At 43.0% G+C, this 18,569-nt stretch overlaps 1 protein-coding gene across 1 annotated transcript; it reads left to right on the top strand.

Moving 5' to 3' along the window:
- Positions 1-6,166: 6,166 nt before the first annotated feature.
- On the top strand, positions 6,167-15,119 carry LOC121379872 (glycine-rich cell wall structural protein 1.8-like). Its single transcript, XM_041508532.1, has 3 exons — positions 6,167-8,102; positions 11,190-11,528; positions 14,737-15,119. Exons 1-3 carry the CDS (start codon positions 6,176-6,178, stop codon positions 14,739-14,741), a joined length of 2,271 nt encoding a protein of 756 aa, XP_041364466.1. The 5' UTR covers positions 6,167-6,175; the 3' UTR covers positions 14,742-15,119.
- Positions 15,120-18,569: the final 3,450 nt, after the last annotated feature.

The raw sequence follows: 18,569 nt of genomic DNA, 5'->3' as shown, positions 1-18,569 counted from the left end.
CATTACCTTACATTTATTTACATACCAGAATTGAAAATGCAAAACTACTGGAGGTACCAAATCAGTTTGTATGCTTACAGATTCAAACTGACTCTATTCTCCAAACTAAGCTGTATAGTTCAAGAGCCCAAACCCTTGAACTCAAATGAACAAGGTACATGTAGCAATAGCTGATTATTTGGGCATTCAAGTAGTGGCATAAGATGCGCAGTGATTTCTGCTGGTGACCACACCCTGCATATATGAGGACCCATAATATGACCTCCAAAATGGGTCATACTTCAACAATCAAAACCAATTTCAAATATTACACATTACAAACCTGTACATGAGCTCACGTGTAAAAGACACATCAGGGTGCACACGGACCCATACGCCCAAAATGTGCCCGCAAATTGGGTTGTACTTGGAGGTTTTAGATAAAACCAACTTTCAACGAAAAAGTAAATAACACAGTCTGGGCTATGCCAATTTAGACTTTGCGTTGGTACTGCCTCACACTCCCACTACCTAACCCCTGAGTGCAATATGGTTACACTTCAACATATGTGGTACCAGATAAAACTAGCTTAAAATAAACATGCATATCACACACACAATCTGAAATGATGCATGACTTGCAACTTGGACCCTGCGTTGACACCCCCGCATCAATATATAACCCCTAGATCCCAAACTGGTTATGCTTTAACATAGTACCAGATAAAACCAACTTACAGGACTGTGTACATCACACGGAGTCTAAACTGATCCATGACAGACAGCATGACTCCTGCTAGACAGCCCCAGTGTGTATAACAAAAGGGACAACTTCAATTTCCCAATAATCGGTTTTCCTTTTAAGTTGAGCAATATTCCGTGTGCTCCAGCTTTTGTTATTTACATATTACATCTTCTGAGATACCTTTGGGCAAGGGCATTATGGTTTTGAAATAACTTCGTACCATTCTGGCACAGCATTTGTTCCATCATAGTCATGGCATTAAAGGACTCTTGGGGATTTCAAAAAGTTTCAGGGTGGACATTTTTAGGCTATTTTTTAATTTGACATATGATTGACAAACATTTATGTCTGATGCTATACTTTATTTTGACCGTGTATATGTTTTTTCATCTTTTTGATGAAAATTGTCTTTATTTATTATTCATGTGAAAACTACAGAGTTGACAACTATTGGCTGTGCTCATGACAAGCAGCTACCGGTGGGGTAGACACTGTTTTTCTTCCACAAATGGATAGCACAGTGATTCATGAGTGCATACTGTCTCAATTGTCTTAACATCCACTAAGCTCTGTCTTGTGCTGGTGATTTTACCTTCTCCTGCTGTACTGGAGTTGGGATATAGCTCAGAAGCAGAGCATTTATCCCAGGAGTAATTGGTCGTAGGATTAAGTTCCCACTGTAGACCTGTCATTTTTATACCAAAGCCCCATAAAGAAAAATCAAAGTTAATTTTGATTGTTTTAAGGAGTCTGCCATGCGTTGTCTGTCATTGTAAAGTCCTTCAGACTAACATAGCCTTTACAAGTACTCAAATTAAATGTATGTTCTTGTTGATCTAAATCGTAATGATATGTTATCCCATGCAGTGTGTTTCTGTTCGTTCCAATGTTTGAAGTAGCCCAAATCTAACCAACTTCCAAAACATCTAAATCGTAATGATATGTTATCCCATGCAGTGTGTTTCTGTTCGTTCCAATATTTGAAATAGCCCATATCTAACCAACTTCCAAAACATCTAAATCGTAATGATATGTTATCCCATGCAGTGTGTTTCTGTTCGTTCCAATATTTGAAATAGCCCAAATCTAACCAACTTCCAAAACATCTAAATCGTAATGATATGTTATCCCATGCAGTGTATTTCTGTTCGTTCCAATATTTGAAACAGCCCAAATCTAACCAACTTCCAAAACATCTAAATCGTAATGATATGTTATACATTTGGTATTTGAATTACGACGTGGGTTTTTTTCTGTCCAGTGTGTTGGCTAAATATTTGAACTGGTCTCGAAATGTCAATGTATGCCTACAGTGGGCTTGTGGACTTGCATAAACAATCAAATTATTGAATTAAATATATTCTTCTAAAGGAGAGGATTATAAGTTTGTTGACACCATTTATTAGTCATCGGCTATTGGATGTCCATCATTTGGTAATTTTAACATACAGAGAGGAAATTCCGCTGCTTTTTTCCATTAGTAGCAAGGGATCTTTTATATGCACCATCCTACAGACAAGATAGCACATACCACGGCCTTTGATATACCAGTCATGGTGTACTGGCTAAAACAAAAAACAACCGAATGGGCCCACGGACGGGGATCGATCCTAAACCGACGGCGCATCAGGCGAACGGTTTACCATAGGCTACGTCCATCCCCTGCAGCACAATGTATTAACGGCGCCTCCCAGGTGTCCTACGTGGCATGGCACACGTCTGGGGTGTGGGAGGCTACGTTCTGTCCCCTGCAGCACAATGTATTAACGGCGCCTCCCAGGTGTCCTACGTGGCATGGCACACGTCTGGGGTGTGGGAGGCTACGTCCCGTCCCCTGCAGCACAATGTATTAACGGCGCCTCCCAGGTGTCCTACGTGGCATGACACACGTCTGGGGTGTGGGAGGCTACGTTCTGTCCCCTGCAGCACAATGTATTAACGGCGCCTCCCAGGTGTTCTACGTGGCATGGCACACGTCTGGGGTGTGGGAGGCTACGTCCCGTCCCCTGCAGCACAATGTATTAACGGCGCCTCCCAGGTGTCCTACGTGGCATGGCACACGTCTGGGGTGTGGGAGGCTACGTCCCGTCTCCTGCAGAACAATGTATTAACGGCGCCTCCCAGGTGTCCTACGTGGCATGACACACGTATTGGGTGTGGGAGGCTACGTCCCGTCTCCTGCAGCACAATGTATTAACGGCGCCTCCCAGGTGTCCTACGTGGCATGGCACACGTCTGGGGTGTGGGAGGCTACGTTCTGTCCCCTGCAGCACAATGTATTAACGGCGCCTCCCAGGTGTCCTACGTGGCATGGCACACGTCTGGGGTGTGGGAGGCTACGTCCCGTCCCCTGCAGCACAATGTATTAACGGCGCCTCCCAGGTGTCCTACGTGGCATGGCACACGTCTGGGGTGTGGGAGGCTACGTCCCGTCTCCTGCAGAACAATGTATTAACGGCGCCTCCCAGGTGTCCTACGTGGCATGACACACGTCTTGGGTGTGGGAGGCTACGTCCCGTCTCCTGCAGAACAATGTATTAACGGCGCCTCCCAGGTGTCCTACGTGGCATGACACACGTCTGGGGTGTGGGAGGCTACGTCCCGTCCCCTGCAGAACAATGTATTAACGGCGCCTCTCAGGTGTCCTACGTGGCATGGCACACGTCTGGGGTGTGGGAGGCTACGTCCCGTCCCCTGCAGAACAATGTATTAACGGCGCCTCTCAGGTGTCCTACGTGGCATGGCACACGTCTGGGGTGTGGGAGGCTACGTCCCGTCCCCTGCAGAACAATGTATTAACGGCGCCTCCCAGGTGTCCTACGTGGCATGGCACACGTCTGGGGTGTGGGAGGCTACGTCCCGTCCCCTGCAGAACAATGTATTAACGGCGCCTCCCAGGTGTCCTACGTGGCATGGCACACGTCTGGGGTGTGGGAGGCTACGTCCCGTCCCCTGCAGCACAATGTATTAACGGCGCCTCCCAGGTGTCCTACGTGGCATGGCACACGTCTGGGGTGTGGGAGGCGCTGTGACTCTTATTTGCACGTACCTACAACGACTATAGGTAGACGACCACAGTTATTTGTGAATCTTCAGATGAGACTTATGCATACCCGCCCATGACATCCTAATTGCCCACCTATGGTTTAAAAATAAAGAAAGATAAAGGTATTTTTAGTATTAAGGAAATTAAAAAGAGAGTAATAATTATTATAAAGAGGACTTATTTAAAATATTTTTAGTTAAATGTTTGTGTTACTTTCATCATAATGCGTACAAACTGCATGATTTTGGGTGCATTTTTGACAATGTTCACACACATGCAAACCACACCCAAGCGGGAGTTGGCGGATATCACATATATATATTTATGGAAACTTTGCTCATCAAATCTTACAAAAACCCTCATTTGAATAAAGGTTTGGCCATTACATTTTTCACAAAATCAGCTTGTTTGAAAATACCCAAAATGATCGCGGTGTATGAATACCAAGCCTCATTACAGCTAATCCATTTGCACTACTGGAGATCAACCAATTGTCATTTTAAAAAATAACTCCTTGGCTATCATTAAACTTAAAGATTTACTCCCTATTCCAAATAATTAGCCTTCAAACATGGATATTTGCAAAACCAACAAGCGGGTACACCAGGGAGCTAACTGTACACTGCTACCATAGTATGTGACACGGCCTTTGATAGACATTCAACCGGCCTCGGTGGTGTCGTGGTTAAGCCATCGGACATATACGGCTAGTAGGTACAGGGTTCGCAGCCCGGTACCGGCTCGTACTCAGAGCGAGTTTTAACGACTCAATGGGTAGGTGTAAGACCACTACACCCTCTTCTCTCTCACTAACCACTAACAACGACTAACCCACTGTCCTGGAAAGACAGCCCAGATAGCTGAGATGTGTGCCCAGGACAGTGTTCTTGAACCTTAATTGGATATAAGCACACAAATAAGTTGAAATGAAATGATAGACATCCACCGGCTTCGGTGTTGTCGTCGTTAAGTCATCGGACATAAGGCTGGTAGGTACTGGGTTCGCAGCCCGGTACCGGCTCCCACTCAGAGCGAGTTTTAACAACTCAATGGGTAGGTAGGTGTAAGACCATTACGTCCTCTTCTCTCTCACTAACCACTAACAACTAACCCACTGTCCCGGACAGACAGCCCAGATAGCTGATGTGTGTGCCCAGGACAGCGTGCTTGAATCATAACTGGATATAAGCACGATAATAAACTGAAAGAAAGAAAGATAGATACACATTCAAAAAACACTAGTACTGAAAGAAAGGGAAACCAATAATGTGTAAACTGTAAAAGATCGATCTCAGGTCCTATTAGAGTAGTTAGAGCTATGGTATAATAGTGCAAACTGTGGTACTAACATGCCACTTTGCATGCAGCTGGGCCACCATGTGTGGAGTAAAACATTGATATAGGACCAAACCTGGCAGTGCCCTCTATTGGCCAGGTAACGTCACAATTCAAAATGACCGCCGATTAACTATTTCCCACTCTGTATCACTTTTAAAAGTTGAAGCTGGAACATATTAGCTCCATGTATAGCACATCATGCAAATATACGTCTTCAAATGGCAACTAATTCACATACACGTGGAAGAATGCTTGCTAGTAGCAGCGCATGATTGCCAGAATAAACATTCCATACTTATGTTACGCATAAACGTTTTTTGGTTTTGTTTAAAGACATCACTACAGCACACTGATTTATTAATCATCGGCTATTGGATGTCAATAATTTGGTAATTTTGACGTATAGTCTAAGAGAGGAAACTTGCTATATTTTTCCGTTAGTAGCAAGGAATCTTTTATATGCACATCCCACAGACAGAATAGCACATACCATGGCATTTAATACCAGTCAGGAATGGGACGTAGCCCAGTGGTAAAGCGCTCGCTTGATACGCGGTCGGTCTAGGATCGATCCCGTCGGTGGGCCCATTGTTTATTTTTGTCATTCCAGCCAGTGCACCACGACTGGTATATCAAAGGCTGTTGTATGTGCTATCCTGTCTGTGGTATGGTCCATATAAAATATCCCTTGCTGTTAATAAAAAAGAGTAGCCCATGAATTGGCGACAGCGGGTATCCTCTGTCAGTGGTCCTTAACCATATGTCCGACGTCATATAACCGTAAATAAAATGTGTTGAGTGCGTCATTAAGTAAAACATTTTCTTCCTTAATATCAGCCATGATGCACTGGCTGGAATGAGAAATAGCTCAATATGTCCACCGACGGGAATCGATCCCATACCAACTGCGCACCCCGTCCTTATTACACATATTCATATGATTCTTATTCACGGAGTTTTCCTTTCTGTTTGTTGACACATTCTAAGACTGAAAACGACGACAATAGTAATAATCAGAGTTTAAGACAAGTGACAAAACTGTTCTATCTTTCTTCAAGGTCTCCATTATGCTGAAGGTGACTCTCGTTGCCGTGTATGCGTTGGTGATAACTGTGGAAAGTCACGTACCTGCCGACAGCGTGATGTACGACTTTCCAGTTGGATATGGCGCAGGATATTCCAGAGGATTTGGCTATGGCGGTGGATTTGGATATGGCATTAAACCTGGCTATATTGGCGGACTTGGCATTGGTATAGGCGCAGGTTACGGTATAGGCGCTGGCTATGGTATAGGCGCTGGCTATGGTATAGGTGCTGGGTATGGCATGAAGTCTGGATATGGTGGTGGAATCGGATATGGCATCATGCCCGGCTTTAGCACAGTATCTCGCTTCGGCGGCGGAGTATGGGGTGGTGGTGGTGGATTTAAAGGTGGAGTTGGATATAAAGGTGCTCGTGGCTATGGCTATGGCTTTGGTGGTAAACCTGGCTATGGCATTGGGTCTGGCTTTGGTGGTAAACCTGGCTATGGCATTGGATCTGGCTATGGTATTGGACCTGGCTTTGGTGGTAAACCTGGCTATGGCATTGGATCGGGCTATGGTATTGGACCTGGCTTTGGTGGTAAACCTGGCTATGGCATTGGATCGGGCTATGGTATTGGACCTGGCTTTGGTGGTAAAGCTGGCTATGGTATTGGACCTGGCTATGGTATTGGACCTGGCTTTGGTGGTAAAGCTGGCTATGGCATTGGCGGAGTGTGGGGTGGTGGGGCTGGATTTAAAGGTGGCGTTGGATATAAAGGTGCTCCTGGCTATGGCATTGGATCTGGCTATGGTATTGGACCTGGCTTTGGTGGTAAAGCTGGCTATGGTATTGGACCTGGCTATGGTATTGGACCTGGCTATGGTATTGGACCTGGCTTTGGTGGTAAAGCTGGCTATGGCATTGGCGGAGTGTGGGGTGGTGGGGCTGGATTTAAAGGTGAAGTTGGATATAAAGGTGTTCCGGGCTATGGCATTGGATCTGGCTATGGTATTGGACCTGGCTTTGGCGGTAAAGCTGGCTATGGCATTGGCGGAGTGTGGGGTGGTGGGGCTGGATTTAAAGGTGGCGTTGGATACAAAGGTGCTCCTGGCTATGGCATTGGATCTGGCTATGGTATTGGACCTGGCTATGGTATTGGACCTGGCTTTGGCGGTAAAGCTGGCTATGGCATTGGCGGAGTGTGGGGTGGTGGTGCTGGATTTAAAGGTGGCGTTGGATATAAAGGTGTTCCTGGCTATGGCATTGGATCTGGCTATGGCTTTGGTGGTAAACCTGGCTATGGCATTGGGCATGGATATGGGGGTAAACCTGGCTATGGCATTGGGCCTGGATATGGGGGTAAACCTGGCTATGGCATTGGGCCTGGATATGGGGGTAAACCTGGCTATGGCTTTGGTGGTAAACCTGGCTATGGCATTGGACCTGGCATTGGCGGAGTGTGGGGTGGTGGTGCTGGATTTAAAAGTGGAGTTGGATATAAAGGTGCTACTGGCTATGGCATTGGACGTGGTTATGGGGGTAAACCTGGCTATGGCATTAGACATGCTTATGGGGGTAAACCTGGCTATGGCATTGGACCTGGCATTGGTGGTATACCTGGCTACGGTATTGGACCTGGCATTGGTGGTAAACCTGGCTACGGTATTGGACCTGGCATTGGTGGTAAACCTGGCTACGGCATTGCACCTGGCTATGGTATGGGTACTGGCTATGGCCTTAGACCTGGCTATGTTGTCAAACCGGGCTATGGCAAAGGTGTGTGGGGTGGTGGCAAAAAATACACAGGCGCGTACAACAAGGTGGGGGTATACGGTAAAAGAACCTTCAAGAAGACCACTTACAAACTGGGCTCGTTCGGAAGGGGGACTCGTGGCGGTTATAATCATCCGGTTGGAGTGTACAGCAACCCGGGATATGGCTATGTCCAAGTCGCACCCCCCAAAGTTGGTACGTATAAACAAACTTAACCTATTCGGCGATAGCCCGAATACTAGACATTAAGCACCCCTTTCAATAATGTTCTGGTTAAATACGTAGATGCTGACGGGTTTCTTCCTGTACTGTGTGTATTAGTGGTGAATAACTTCTAACTTATAATTTTTACATGCTCATATACCACTAGAGTTTCGAGCTTGTCCGTCCCGGGGCCTGTCTCTGGATAGCCAGTGACTTGCTCCGGGACAGAAAAAATTAAGGGGGCAATTTTGAAATTTACATCCAAAAATTAAATAGTGGGCCTTTAAAATTTTGATGCGCATCTCTAATTAATATAATTAATACTAAAACAATCTACTCATTAAATGTGGTCGCTAAATTAGATTGGGCGGTCAAAAAGAAATTAGATAGATAGATAATTAGTTTAACCGGGGGGGGGGGGGGGGGGGGGGGGGGGAGTGAATGGACAGAATTTTGAAAATAGCAATTAGTAAAGAACTTAGTAGGATTAAATGAAAAAAATTAATTATTTACAAGCCAAAAATAAAATGAATTGACTGCTCGGCCGAATATTTATATAATTTGGAGCATTTTTGAAGGACAGTCCAAAAATAAATAAGAGAAAGAAGAGAAGATCGGACTGTTTAATAATATATTTAAAAAAGGGTAATTTCGACATAAAAGTTTGAACGAAGGTCTAAAAATTTAAAGTCCGATCTATATGTCTACGCGAGTGGCCTCGTTAATGCCGTTAGGGGAGAGGTTGGCGACTACGGCGAGCCGATGTCCGGAGTTGCAGTCAGCGATGGGATGAGTTGCTTCTTAGAGAGCAGATCTCTGATGACCACGCGGTAACCGGCGCCGCAGATCGTCTTGACGATCCTGTGGATTGTTGAACAGTCCATCTCGTAGAGGAGGATCGCTTGTCGGTAGGTCTGCTGCCGCCGGTGCGTCACGATGAGTTCCGTCGCTGAGCTCTGGAGCCGAATGTTGTGGAGATCGAAGTGGATCCCGTCTGGCAGCGGTCTCCAGTCCTGGTTGCAAAACCGGCCCCTCAGCTTCGCCGTATCGGTCGTGTCGCCCTGGACGTAGTCCCGGTACTGAGCCTTAAGTTTCCCCAAGGCCAGTTGCCAGGTATCTACGTCCTCCTCCGTGGGTGTCATCTGTTGGACAGGCTGGCTTGCAGGAGATATTGCTTTCCTCTTGACGGCCGCCGTCGCCGTTCAGAGCGCACGTCGACACGTTTAGCTTCATAGCCGTCTCTCAGTGGAATCAGTGGCGAATAAGCGAATTATTTGTTATCGGCAAACTCAAAAATTATCAATGAAAAGGTATTTATCGTCAAACGTAAATTTGATTGTGGTATTAGAGTGGGAATCTTTATTCTACCGTGTGATAGTCAGCCATTCCGTCTTTTCGCTACAGAGTAATCTCTGACTGAGAGAGCGATCGTAACCGTACACATGTCCATGTAGCTCTCGAACACCAGAATACTCGGGCTAATTCGGGGAATGTAATGATATTCAGAATTGTATATGATATATTTAAGCTAGAACTCACCTTTTATCTTGTCCTTTTGGGATGTAAAGAAAACTAAAACGGATGGTATTTTTTGAAAGTTTAAATACTTTTAGTCAAGTTTGTTTTACATTTATAAATGCAAAGTGCAAAGGGTTGAATTAAATATTATCCATTTCAAGAAGGACGTCGAGTAAAGATACCAAATAGAATAAACTATAGATTTGAGTACAAATACTCTTTTAACAAATTGGGCGGGACGTAGCCAAGTGGTAAAGCGCTCGCTTGATTCGCGGTCGTTCTGGGATCGATCCCCATCGGTGGGCCCATTAGGATACATCTTGCTCAAGTACCACGACTGGTATATCAAAGACCGTGGTATGTGCTATCCTGTTTGTGGGATGGTGCATATAATGGACAAATGTAGCGGATTTCCTTTCTAAGACTATATGTCAAAATTACCAAATGTTTGACATCCAATAGCCTATGATTAATAAATCAATGTGCTCTAGTGGTGTCGTTAAACAAAACAAACTTTTAACTTTTAACAGATTCTTCACCAAGTGCTCAATGTGCCGTTCTCTCTTTGAAATGATAAAGCATGACTCCTTATTTTTATCTTCATCTTCATGGCGGTCCGTGTGAGGGCGGTCCGTGTGAGGGCGGTCCGTGTGGTGGCGGTCCATGTGAGGGCGGTCCGTGTGAGGGCGGTCTGTAGCCCAGTGGTAAAGCGCTGGCTTGATGCGCGGTCGGTTTAGGATCGATCCCCATCGGTGGGCTCATTGGGCTATTTCTGGTTCCAGCCAGTGCACCACAACTGGTATATCAAAGGCCGTGGTATGTGCTATCCTGTCTGTGGGATGGTGCATATAAAAGATCCCTTGCTACTAATAGAAAAATGTAGCGGGTTTCCTTTCTAAAACTATATGTCAAAATTACCAAATGTTTGACATCCAATAGCCGATGATTAATAAATCAATGTGATCTAGTGGTGTCGTTAAACAAAACAAACTTTAACCGACGATCCGCTTAGTGCACTTTTAAAAAATAAGTCCCTGTAGTAGTTTTACATTTTGTTTTGGTACTTTTTAAAATATTTTTAAGAAACAGAATATATGTTAAACGTATAACAGTGTAGACGGCCCTGAGTTGGCCTTTTGAATCAAGTTTTATATTAGTTTATCATTTTGGTATGTACAAAAATGAAGAAAATGACGACAAACTGACAGATTGTAGGGGATTTTATAAATGTTATTCCTAGAATAAGAGAGATTGTAGAGGATTTAAAAAAAATTATTCATAGTTTTATGTATTTTTTTCTGAAATGTTCAGCTTGTTACCATGTTAGGCTACATTTGTTTTCAGAGTAGGGCTATACCAAGGTTATTGGGCTTAGTCTACAATATATTGATAAAGGTTATCATTTCACCAATTACTTAGGGATACAAAGTAAACCTTATTTTTTCGTGTACTGCCCGGGACTTATACATTACTAATTTAGAAAAGTCAAAATTCCTTTAGCGATGTAATTTGTATATCTCAGTTTGTATAAGTTTACACTTACATGCATTTTTATTCCAGGAATCTATCGCCAAGGCGCGTATAAACAAGGCACTTATAACCAAGGCACATACACAACAGGCACTTACAATCAAGGTACATACAAACAAGGCACTTACGGCAAAGGACCCTATGCGGTTGGCGGTTACGGAAAAACAGTCGGCGGTTACGGAAAAACAGTCGGCGGTTACGGAACACCAGTCGGTGGTTACAGAACACCAGTCGGCGGTTACGGAACACCAGTCGGCGGTTACGGAACACCAGTCGGCGGTTACGGAACACCAGTCGGTTACGTGCAACCTCAGATCGGAGGTTATGTCAACCCAGGATATGCTTATACCAACGTCAACAACAAAATTGGTACGTACACAATTCTACATGATACAGAAAATAATATACCCCATGACTAGTACTATGTGTTAACTACTCGTTTTAATAATTTCGTGTTTCTGTCGATGACAAGATTCAACTTCCGCATGATTACATAAAAATACAATTATCAAGCCCTTGTTCCACGAAACGTGCTTAGCACCAGTATCGTTGTAAATGCGACTGTAACGTTTTCATACGATTTCGGCATAGCTTACTGTCTTCGTAAATTGCAGTGAACGTTTACCATTGATACGAGACAGCTTAAGTCACTAACGTAGATGTCAAATGGCAGTTAGATGAAGGTTTGATGATTTTATATAAAAAAGTACGGACTAATTCGTGTTAAAATGGATCTTCTAAGCCTGGATATACGTACAATACCTTTAATAAAGCTCGGCTTTCGATGAAAAGTATTTTAGACCGTACGACCTATATACGAAGATATGGGAGATAACTTCCATGCCTTATGCATTCGGTATCGCTTCATAAACTGGTAAAGTTGCTTCGTGGATGTTCGAGACCGACGAAAGAATCAACGATTTTAATGTTAGAGTGGCACTATAGACTACCATAAGCTTGCTCTGTGGCCCCGTTCCACGAAACAATTGTAGCTAAGGTTAATTGTGGTGACTTACGTTGGTTTTACAGATAGCACATATTCAGCAACCTAGTGCCCCTCTACCGATTAAAATAGTCAGTGCAAAGCAGTTAAATAATACGCTAGTTACCGATTATTCAGAATATCTCGGATGTATTTGTTAATATCAGACATCCACGAAGTAACTTTCCCAGGCGATAATTGCCGAACGCATAAGACATGAGATTTATCGTGTGAAGGTCTTACGCACTGTTTTTGATCGAACGCGAAGTTTCAGTGTATCAGTGGCGTGAAATCGAGGTCACAACGAGGCTGTCAAGCTGGCGATGGGTGGGAGGGAGTGGTCATTTTGCAATTTTTAAATAAGGATTTTTTCAAGGTTGTGGATGCAACGCTTAAAAGAGGCGTCTACAGTATTAAAAAGTAAACTAACATGTATTAGGCCTCTCTGTGTAGTAATCACCCACAAAAAAATATTAAGCTGAACATTATCTTCGTCCGCTAAACACTGGAGTTTTCGGGACACTTAGAATTTTGGAGGTGGGGTGGGGAGGGGTGCCACTCCAACCATCCTGTTGAATCCATGTTTGCAGTTCTTTGGGAGCAGTTATTTTACTTAAATTGATGTAATAAACTGAACTGATCTGAACTGAAGAAATCCTAGCGAACAGTTTTTTTTTTTTTATTATTTATTAATATGTATTGGCGTAGCCGGGGGTGGGGCTTTAGGGGTGATTCCCGCCAATCACCCCTCGTTTTGCCCCAACATCTGTTATATGTACCTGTCGCACCACAATACGACTCACTGTCAGTGTGGGTTACTCGTCTCAGTGTGGGTGTCCAGCCACAATATAAAATACAGGAAACGCCAATTCCTATACACCCCACGTCCTCACAATTTGTTGAGCTTTGAATAATGTAAAACATTTGTTTTAATATAATATTATGTAGCTACTGTGCAACATGAATGGAACATATTAAGGCGTCACAGCATGCTTGTGACCCTTAACTTTCTCCAAAGGAGGGGTTACGCGATCCCTGTGACACCCCCACCCTGGATCCGTACTTGGGTGTTATGTATACATTAAATCAGTATTAACATAAATGAGTCCGTACCTTTCTTAGAAAAGCATCAAGTCATCATCAACCGGCCATTTGACATCTATTATTAGTGGCTTACAACTGCCTCGTACCAATTGTAAAATTTCACCGTAGTTTACGACGAAGGTAAGCTAAGCCGCGCCGTGGGATAGGTTAGCGATTGTGGGACAAAGTTACAGTCGCAATGGTTGGTACCATCCCACAGACAGGATAGCACGTTACCGCGGCCTTTGATATACCAGTCGTGGTGCACCGGCTGCGTCTTATTAGTGCTTCACGACTGGCATGTTGAAGGCTGGTGTGAAGTGCCTCGCTAATTCTTTGCGGCGGCAGCTGTCTCTTTTTTCCAATAGCCGATGTATTTTTCGTGCTAGGGTGTCGTTAAACATCTATTCTGTTCTATCTCTTTTTTAATTTTCTCCAAAATAGCAGACTAAAAAACATTCCTCTATTCAAAATCTCTTTATTCAGTTCAATTTATTCTCCAAATATTCACACCAATGATTAGAAACAGGTATACGTTTATCCTTGTCTATTTTCCTTTACGTGTAATAGTGGATTTAGAACAAGGTCGTTTTTTTTTTTTATTTAATATTATTAAAGGGACATTCCTGAGTTTGCCGCAATTTGTAAGATGTCATTGACCAACAGAGACTTTTTAACGATTGTAATTACATATCAAATATATATTTTTTGCATAAAATAGTAGTGGCTGTATATTAAACGTGTTTCTGTTCGTTCTTATATTTGTACTAGGTTAAATTTCATTTTATTTCCTAATATATAACTTTTTCGTACGTATGAAATTATCTGAAGACAAAATCCAGTTTGGGCTTCTTACAAATATTAAGACGACCAGAAACACATTGAATATACAGACACTGATATTCTAAACAAGAAAATATATTTAATATGTAAGTATAATCGAAGAAATATTTTATTAGTCGGAAACATCTTACAATGCAGCAAACTCAGGAATGTCCCTTTAAAATATGCTGGTTCTTAAATATGTTTTGAAAATTTGAAATGTGATCATCTAACTGACTGCCCAGCAAAACAAAGTAAGATGGTATGTTTGAAAACAGCATAAAGTTAATGGAATTAGTTAAGATTATCACATTTCATTTCAACTTATTTTCGTACTTATATCCAATTAAGGTTCAAACATGCTGTCCTGGGAACACACCTAGTTTATCTGGGCTGTTTGTCCAGGACCGTGGGTTAGTTGTTAGTGGTTAGTGGTTAGTGAGAAAGAAGAGGGTGTAGTGGTCTTACGCCTGCCCATTGAGTCGTTAAAACTCGCTTTGGGTGGGAGCGGGTACCAAGCTGCGAACTCAGCACCTACCAACTTTATGTCCGATGGCTTAACGACGACACTACCGAGGCCGGTAGATTACGACAAGTACAACCACTAGCCGCTGATTAAAGAGCATTTAGCTTTTCTTCACAGCGATTTCCTTACATTACTCAGCCGTTATTTGTGGTTTTGTCTTTTAGGCTAAACGCCTCATCTACCATGACGTGGGTTCACGGCGACGGGGATGTTGACGTTGTCGGAAAGAACACGTCAACACCAACACAACGACCAGGAATCCATTTTGCGGACATTCGGGGAACTATTTGTATTGTAACTGTTGTACACCAGTGCGGGTTAAGAAGTGTTTATTATATGTATTACACTCCACACTCTATGACTAACTGAACACAAGCGGCTCCGGTTATACTGTTATAGATAGTAATTATACTAAGAAAGCTGTGTTTCCACTATTAATATTTTATCTTAGGTTGTTCTCAAGGGAAAATGTAAACAGTGATTCTTGTTCGGTAAACCACGATACTGTGTCACAACTACGCGTTATTTTCTATCTTGATTAGTCGTGTGTGCAGGGAATCATGATAGGGCGGGGGAGGGGAGGGAGAGGGGTTTAGACTGTGTCTAGCGAGGTTTCTAGGAGGATTGTTGGGTTATGTTCCCCGGAAAACAAACATATAAAAGGAGAAATTTCTCTTTGAGCAGACGGTCTCGACCCTGAAACCGCCCACACATGCGACTGTCGATTGTGTAAACATTATAGAGTATGCTCTAATATTGATAGTGTCAACCACATACGTTCTAGTACTGAATCTGTCAACAGTACATATGCTCTTGTATTGATTCTGTCAGCATTACATATGTTCTAGCATTGATTCTGTCAACAGTTTATATTCTAGTCTTAATTTTATCATCAGTATATGTATATCGGAGAACCAGTTTGTAAATCAAATATTTGTGTGTGTGTGTGGACTAAATGGTTCAGTGCTGCTATATTATAATATTAGTAAGTAAAAAGTATTAAGAAATATATTTTGCGAACAACAAGGTAACCGGTTACAGGTTCCGTTACGAACTTGTAGTCATTTAATGTTTCAACAATCCGGTATTTGTGGTTAACAGTTCAGAGACAGTAAAACAAACTGCCATACATTTGCATTACATTAAGTAGAAGCACTGGCTCGGGTTAATACATAACTATAGCAGAAACCTCTACAGACACAGTCATATAAACATTTGCCTTCGGCCATTGTTTTCTACCTTTCAGAATTTTAAAAATATTGTATGTGGATTTTTGGTTTTGTACACAGAGTACATGAATATTAAAATAGTGTGTCATTAGAAAATAAACCTCGCAAAGTGAATTTTTTTTTTTTAAATCCGAAAAATATATCTTAAAAGTAAATTTTAACTGATATATTTTTATTAATTATTCATAGGCTAAAGGTTCGTATAGACTGGATTCGGCGCGTGCGTGCGGTCAGGGTAAAATGTAAACTACATTAGTTTCAGTGAGAGCGGCTACACTGGATGCGGCCAGCCGCAATGAAATAATCGTATGTGGCGTAGACTGGTATGCCCAAACCGCAAGCCGCAACAGACGCAATGAAATAATCGTATGTGGCGTATACTGGTATGCCCAAACCGCAAGCCGCAACAGCCGCAATGAAATAATCGTATGTGGCGTATACTGGTATGCCCAAACCGCAAGCCGCAACAGACGCAATGAAATAATCGTATGTGGCGTATACTGGTATGCCCAAACCGCAAGCCGCAACAGCCGCAATGAAATAATCGTATGTGGCGTATACTGGTATGCCCAAACCGCAAGCCGCAACAGCCGCAATGAAATAATCGTATGTGGCGTATACTGGTATGCCCAAACCGCAAGCCGCAACAGCCGCAATGAAATAATCGTATGTGGCGTAGACTGGTATGCCCAAACCGCAAGCCGCAACAGACGCATGAAACGCAACAGGCGCATGAAACGCAACGCACCCCGTCTATACGAGCCTTTAACATGAAAATAGAGAAACCCAACAGTAAGAGATGGACATAAATGTGAGGATTTGATATTCCAGTCTAACAATTTTAAAATCTTCAGTTCACAGAAATATTCATAGCAGTGGTTTCTGTTTACCATTTACTCTCATTTGTTATGCTCTAATATATAATCATGTTATAAATTTTAAAAAAGTACCCGGTATTGTCATTTGTTTTAATTTTTATGTGTAAACGAAACAGATTGCATAATAGACAGTTTGGATATTAGTGGCTTATCATAGTCTCGGTCAGTTGTGTCTTGTTGAAGTAAAAATCTCGCATTTCGAGCAGTTAGGATCCCCAACTAAACAGTGAAAAAGATCTGTGTGAGCAAGACTAGCGCGCTGCATAAAGAACAAGTAACTGATTTTGTGCTAAACATTGATTCATTCATTGATTCATTGATTGATTGATTCATACTATAGTCGAAAGCATTGATCCGAATGTAAACCGGCCTCGGTGGCGTCGTGGCAGGCCATCGGTCTACAGGCTGGTAGGTACTGGGTTCGGATCCCAGTCGAGGCATGGGATTTTTAATCCAAATACCGACTCCAAACCCTGAGTGAGTGCTCCGCAAGGCTCAATGGGTAGGTGTAAACCACTTGCACCGACCAGTGATCCATAACTGGTTCAACAAAGGCCATGGTTTGTGCTATCCTGCCTGTGGGAAGCGCAAATAAAAGATCCCTTGCTGCCTGTCGTAAAAGAGTAGCCTATGTGGCGACAGCGGGTTTCCTCTCAAAATCTGTGTGGTCCTTAACCATATGTCTGACGCCATATAACCGTAAATAAAATGTGTTGAGTGCGTCGTCAAATAAAACATTTCTTTCTTGATCCGAATGTGGGAGCGGCATTTAGCTCAGTCGGTTTAGTGTTCGCTTGAGATGCTTGCGTCGCAGGATCGAACCATCTCGGTGGATCCATTCAACTGATTGCGTTTTTTCTCGTTCCAACCAGTGCACCACAACTAGCCAAAGGCTGTGGCATGTGCTTTCCTGTCTGTGGGAAAATGCACATCAAAGATCCCTTGCTGCATTAGGAAAATGTAGCAGGTTTCCTCTGATGGCTAAGCGTCAGAATTACCAATAAGGGGTAGAGCGGGAGGTGACTCGAGCTAATGCGTACGGTGTCAAATTGATAGTTATCAGTCCCAGATTTTTTGGAGACGGGCAGTCCGTGGATTTCATTATAAAATACACTACAGCTGAAGTTGGGGAGGGGCAAAGGCGTAAGGGCTTCCATTTTTGTACGGGGGGGGGGGGGGGGGGGGATGAAGGTAGGCTGGTTTTTGCCCGAATTAAACAAAAATGCCAGAATCTAGATAACAACATTTATTTATATTAGCATTACTACCAAACAGGTGTATAGGGTTGCAAACGAATCACTACGTGTTTTTTTTTAAATGTTGGCCAGGGAGGATCTACAAATGCCCTTCAACCTTCGGTGTAGGGATTTCTTAATAACTTGCAAGTACCTGCATTAAAATGCATGATTCTCACTCATTGTTAATGCTACATCAATTCTAAATGTACTTTTGAACAGCTGAGATGCATACAGGGAGAGATTAGGGGAGAGGATTAGTACAAGGGTGAGCAATAATTTGGTGGGAAGGAAACCATTAGTATCAATATCTGATGATGTGTGTACGGTAGTCGACTAAACCTGAGCACAGAAAGATCCTTGTTAAGTGCCAAGAAGGCGAATGGTATTGCAGATCAAAAGAGGACAAGCGATGAAAAAGATTAGAAATTGTTAAAAAGGACTTGCGTATTATACTATAGATTACAGATCAAAAGGCAACGTGTTATGAGTAGGACATCCTGGGTGGATGGAATGGTTTCCACTATCTTTCCCTTTTGGAATTATTACACCTTCTTTGCTCTGTCAACACGTTTCAGGTTACTGGTCTTAACCCGACTCCCGACTGTCGTTTTCATTTCCAAAGAAGGCAAAAATATGTCACATCCTGTGTAGC

This window comes from Gigantopelta aegis, chromosome 8, assembly GCF_016097555.1.
Source record: "Gigantopelta aegis isolate Gae_Host chromosome 8, Gae_host_genome, whole genome shotgun sequence".
In the NCBI taxonomy this organism is placed as follows: domain Eukaryota; kingdom Metazoa; phylum Mollusca; class Gastropoda; order Neomphalida; family Peltospiridae; genus Gigantopelta; species Gigantopelta aegis.
This window is presented reverse-complemented; position numbering and strand designations above follow the sequence as displayed.